The sequence below is a fragment of the Geotrypetes seraphini genome, chromosome 17 (genome assembly GCF_902459505.1).
Source record: "Geotrypetes seraphini chromosome 17, aGeoSer1.1, whole genome shotgun sequence".
NCBI lineage: Eukaryota > Metazoa > Chordata > Amphibia > Gymnophiona > Dermophiidae > Geotrypetes > Geotrypetes seraphini.
The window spans coordinates 18,643,245-18,649,244 of record NC_047100.1 but is presented as its reverse complement, the minus strand read 5'-3'; the positions used below and the strand labels follow the sequence as shown (position 1 = coordinate 18,649,244).

The following is a 6,000-nucleotide window of genomic DNA, read 5'->3' as shown; positions in this document are numbered from 1 at the left end:
GGGTTTTGGTGCATTTACCATGGTAGCGTCACTACCCGCAGTTAAATAAAACAAGAACTGCAACAGCATGTCCTTTTTAACAGTAGGTGGAGCAAGAGTAAGCAGTTCCTAAGCCAAATTAGACAATTCTACAAAAAGGATACTTAGAGTGAAAGATACCAAATTATTCCTACCAACTGCTAAGCAGAGTACAAATAAAACACATATATTGAAATGTCTTTATGTAAATACAAGAAGCCCGAAGGAAGAATGTGAATGCATAGCATTGAGAAGCAGTAGATAAACTTATAATAGACATCTCAGATACCTGGTAAGAGGAAGATTACTAATATGACACTGTGGTATCAGGTGACACATTATATAACAACGGTAATGCAGATCAAATTTATTTTATTTATCAATTTTTAACTTGCCTGTTATCTAGGTGCAGTGCAACAAAAAATGTACAAAACTTTAAAAGCAAATCAATCAAAACAACAACACTGAGATGCCCCCTAAACAAATCAAACAGAACTTTTACTCCACTAAGCAGGTATAATCGTGCAACTCATCATAAATGGAAAGCCTGAGGAAAAAGATATGCCTTGTGTTGTTTCTTAATATCAGGAAACAGCAAAAGATGACACAACTGATCTGGCATGTATTCCTTACAAAGGACTGCATAATTTGTTTTAAAATATTGTACCAAAGGTAATCTACACTCCTCAGGGTGCAATACTATAACAGGATGGCAAAATTTAAAAAGCTTGCATTAAATAAAGAGAGATCTAGACCTGTGGGAACCTTAAAGACAATTGTCAACCTCTTAAACCGAATTCTAAAATGAATCGGCAGCCAATGCAAAGATATTAAAGCTTCACTACTTGCTAGGCAATAATATTCAGAACTCTTCAGTAATTATATTTACATAAATAGTATATTTAAGAGCTCATACAGGTAGTTTTTTTCCAGGACCTCAGCGATAAAACTCAGGGCTCGAATACTCTCATGGCCCTAGAGCTTCACGTATCTGATCGTGACTAGTCCGATTATTTTAACTTTTTTTTATAAACATTCACTATGCTTCCAAAGGTGTCTTCTACCCACAATAACATTAGTTTAGATTTTTAACATTTCACACGCTTAAAGAAAATAAAGCACTTAGCTTTATCAGCTTGCTATGCTTGGTCAGGGGTGTTTATCCAACATGTTTTGCCGTGTGCTGTTTCAAGGATGCCCCTGTAAGAGAACATGCAGATTACATATTTTTTCCCCACATCTCTTACTTAAACCCTAGTTTATAATAAACAGAATTTACTCACCAACTACCCTAAGTGCTATCAACACTCTCACCAGCTCTTCCCCGGACCAAGATGGCATCAGCGTCCTAGAGTAGATTTTAAATCCCCGCCTTAGCTCCTCCTTTCTTGTCCCTCTACCAATCAGAATCTTCCCTGCTTAGAAAAGGCTACCCCATTCAATTTCTAAATTTAAACCAAAAGGGGCCACCCAAGGAGTAGCAACATAGTCTGTTATTGAGGAAGACATGGAGAAGCCACTGCTTGCCCTGAATCGATAGCATGGAATGTTGCTACTCCTTGAGTTTTGGCCAGGTACTAGGGACCTGGATTGCCCACCGTGAGAACGGGCTTCTGGGATAGATGGACCATTGGTCTAACCTAGTAAGACTATTCTTATGTTCTTATGACCCTTATCCTTTTGTCCTCAGCTGAAAATGCTAAGAAAATCTCATTTCTCCCCTTAATTCTCTGTGAAAATGCACCAAAGCCAAGCCACTGCTACATGTGTAATTGAATACAAATAATTTTATCTCAATGTCAAAACCTGAAGTAAATTCATAAAAGATTTTCCTGTTGCTTCTACTGAGTTTATTCTCGAGCTAATGACAATAATATATGCTTGCGAGTAAATCCTTTCATTGTGAGAAATGAATCAGCGTTATGTACAAAGCCGTTTTCACAATGTGTGGTGGGTGGTGTGCAATGTTTTGTGAAATAACAATTTTGCTGTCTTGTGAATGTAACCTACAAATGACCTATAATATGAGTTTCATAAAAACAACAGGTTTCCCCATTGCTCTTTTACGGCTAGGAATATTAATGGGGAAAAAAATCTTAAGCCAGTGCCACAGCCCCTATAAATGATCGTGATTATTCATTTTACTTCTTGACAGCTTCTGAAAGTTTTAGGGGCATTTGGAACTCTAAAATTGAATTCAAAGTTGATTCCTTTCAACATATGCTTGTTTTCACTGAACTGTCTTCCGCACAGCTTTCCATAGGGCATGGATGATTAATGTTTTGCCATTGGCTTGATTTGTGGGTTTTTGATTTTTTTTTTTTTAAATCTGCATAATACATGTTTTCCAAAGAATCACATTTAGCATCTCTTTTCTTTTCTTTTTTTTTTTAAGGTTTAAATTATTCTTTATGTGCATATATAGACTACATGCTAAACATTATCTTCTGCAGACCTTTTAAGGTTAGAATATCTGCTCCGTAGATTCTGTAAAAGTCAGCCCTTAAATATCCTACATTTCATTACACAAACAGTTGATTCGTTCTTTACCTGTTGCTTGTGTATAATCACAAAAGAAGGAAAGCCACATCATTTCAGAGACTGGGTCAGCGTATTTAGGGTGACCTGTCAAATGCGCAAAGGGACAAGTGCGCGCCCGACAACTGTGCGCATGGACAATTGCGGTGGTGCATAATATTTTGTCTTGTTGAGGGGGTGGGAGGGGCCTCCCCCCCCTCCACTACACTTTAAATATTCACTTGCTATCTAGTGTTAGGGTAAGGTTTATATCATGATTATGGGAACCCTAATCATGATATAAACCTAGCACGGAGGCCCTGATTTGCTGAGACTCCTCAGGCCCCGTCCCTTGGGAGGAGCTTGAGGCGCCTAAATAGGGCGCTCCTGGGGTTAGGGCACCTACCAGCACCTAAGTCCACTTTATGCACTGCTAGGCGCGATTCTATAAATGGCACTTAACTGAAAGATTAAGACACACTACGCTTTCCTCGACACTTATGTTTTAGGTGCTGTTTATAGGATCGGGGCTGAAATGCATTTATTTATGCATTACATATAGGGCCGGATTCTGTAACCGGCACCCAAGTTGGCGGCCGGTTCCAGGTTACACAATTATGCCGTTAAAGTGGCTGAAATGCAGGCCCGGAAAACCCAGGCCTACATTTCAGCCGCTTATCTTGGCCGCTAGCAGGGGGATTTAAACACATACACACACACACCCATCAGGTAACTGGTGCCCAGAATTTGGGTGCCGGTTACAGAATCGTGGCTTTGAGGAATCCCTGATGCTCAGCTGATGGGGAAGGGGGGTAATTTCCCTGCCGCAATCAGCTGCTGTGGTCTAGGCAAAGGTAAGTGGCTGAAATGTAGGCCAGGGTTTCAGAGGCCTACATTTCAGCCGCCTATCTTGGCGTGATTCACGGCTGGGTAGCCATTTTAGATTGCCTAACACCACTTTGGGGGTTGGCCAAGCCTACTTTGGCATTCTGTGGCCTAAAGTGGCTTCCTAGCCACAATTCCAGCGGCCATTTTAGCCACCTTTGGTAGGTGCTTCAACCCGGCGCTGGTTATTGAATTTCCCCCATAGCCTTTTGCCCAAATGTAGTCCAGACAATTTTAAAAGAAGCCACGTTTGTGCATAAACCTCTGTTTTATGGGGAAAAACTGTTTTTAAAATTAGTCACCAAAATGACCCAAAGCAATATTACAGGTTTGGATTGAACTTCTTAAAAGTATTTTCCACAGACAAAATTCAAAGGGAACCTTTGATAGGTAAAGGCCTTTATCTTTTACAGCCTCGTCTCAAGCTTTGCTGATGATCTTTTTATTAGGTTTGCATAAAAAGTCCAGATACCTTGTCAAATTTAATAAACCTTTATAATCTGGGTATATATCATCTTACAAGAAAAACACAATTTTTTTAAAGATGATAAATAGTATGGGTACTTGATTATAAATAAAAGATCTCACAAGCTCTTTAATCATGAAATCAGTATAAACACCATTAAAGTAAATTTGACTTAGAAATGATAAACTTATGATTATGCAAAAGATAATTTAATTAGTATTGGCAATATTTTGAATAAACTTGTAGATGTTATTTTTCTCTGTCGCATTCCTATAAAGAAACTGTGAAGTGTTTTAACTAAAAAAAAACCCAAGAAATTCAGTGCTATTTATAATGCAAATAGAAAGAAGTACTCATACCAATAAATTAAAAATAGTATCACTTCCAAAGAGCTGGTCTAATCTATTGTTGTATTTGCATACCCCCAAACTACATTATTGATTGATATGTGGTGTACTGCTGACAGCATTCAATTAATCATCCCCATCATGTTTGGCTGTCTATATGGTTGAAATAGTGGTTGACTTCACAACCAGCATTTAAATAAGGGTGACCTGGGCCTACACACAGTGGTGGACAAGGCTCTGGTGGCATTGTTGGGCAGAATTGGATAGTCCATGATAGGGTTGCCAGATTTTACATTCATAAAATCTGGATCCCTAGATCCGCCCATCTCCACCCCATTATGCCCCAGTCCTGCCCCTAAACCCGCCCCAGCCACACCCCTGCTGCTTTCTCTAGTCAGGCAGGAGGGCATCCACGCATGAGGAGTGTGACATCATGCGCGGATGCCCTCTCGAGCGACAATTTGGGGGGGAAGCTTTTCAAAACCTGGACAAAGTGTCGCGTTTTGAAAAGCCGTCTGGACCCTCGGACATGTCCAGAGAAATCCGGACATCTAGTAACCCTAGTCTATGAGGGTCTTGTTCTGCCATCATTTACTGTGTTACTGTATTGTACGTATTTGCATACCCCAAACTACCTTCTTAATAACATCTCATTCAACAAGTTACCCTTTGAGAACATTAATAGATAAAGATAATTTTGCATGGACTATAAATCACTCCTATATAAGCAGGGACCGCTCCAATTGCCCACTTAATCTTGGTCCACTGAAAAGGAGACCGAATTTAACGCCCTTTTATGAAGCCAAGTTAGGCTTTTTTTTGAGCATCAGAGATCATACCCCTGTGGCCGGTGATTAAAAAAAAGCCTAATGCGACTTTGTAAAAGGAGCCCTAAATATATACTCCTGAATTTAATATATTGCCCTCAGTTTTTATGTGTCTAATGTTTGACGCCCTTTCTTGAGTCTACCCCGAAGTGTGTATGTTAAAGCTTCTGTCCTTTAGATCAGTGTTCTTCAACCGCCGGTCCATGGACCATTGCCGGTCCACAGAAATTTCCTGCCGGTCCACAGGGCCGGCATGTGCATCAGGCCCAAAACAGTGTTCTTCAACCGCTGGTTCGCAGTGCAACTGATGCGGCATTATCTTCAGGTCGGCTCCCTCTTCCTCACTGACTCAGTGCACAAATCCGCGGGCAGTGGTTCCTACGCACGTCCTGCGCCTGAACTGGAAGCCTTCTCTCTAATGTCGCAACATCAGAGAGAAGGCTTCCAGATGGCCCACGACTTAGCTCAGTGTTCTTCAACTGCCGGTCCGCAGACCAATGTTGATCCACCAAATAATTCTTTTATTTCTGCTGGTCCATAGGTGTAAAAAGGTTGAAGAACACTGCTTTAGATGTCCTGCTACGCCGTACTCTAGAAGTGTTAAATAGTAATTTATTCAGAAAATTAAAAATCAGAATGCTTTGGTTTAGAATGTTTAACTCAGGGGGTCTTAAAGTCCCTCCTCGAGGGCCGCAACCCAGTCGGGTTTTCAGGATTTCCCCAATGAATATGCATGAGATCTATTAGCATACAATGAAAGCAGTGCATGCAAATAGATCTCATGCTTATTCATCGGGGGAAATCCTGAAAACCCGACTGGATTGCGGCCCTCGAGGACCGACATTTGACACCCCTGGTGTAAGAGATCCCACTTAAATTATACATATATATCTGCATTGCTATGCCAGTATTCTAAAAAGGAAAATAGGCACTTAATTTC

At 40.5% G+C, this 6,000-nt stretch overlaps 1 protein-coding gene across 1 annotated transcript in view; it reads right to left on the bottom strand.

Annotated features, from left to right (window-relative positions):
* Positions 1–242: 242 nt before the first annotated feature.
* LOC117351126 overlaps positions 243–6,000 on the bottom strand; it is a 690,625-nt gene continuing 684,867 nt past the window's right edge. Inside the window, exon 6 of the mRNA XM_033925968.1 lies at positions 243–1,218. Coding sequence (XP_033781859.1) covers positions 1,158–1,218 — 61 coding nt within the window. The 3' untranslated portion in view covers positions 243–1,157. The remainder of the gene's footprint in view (positions 1,219–6,000) is intronic.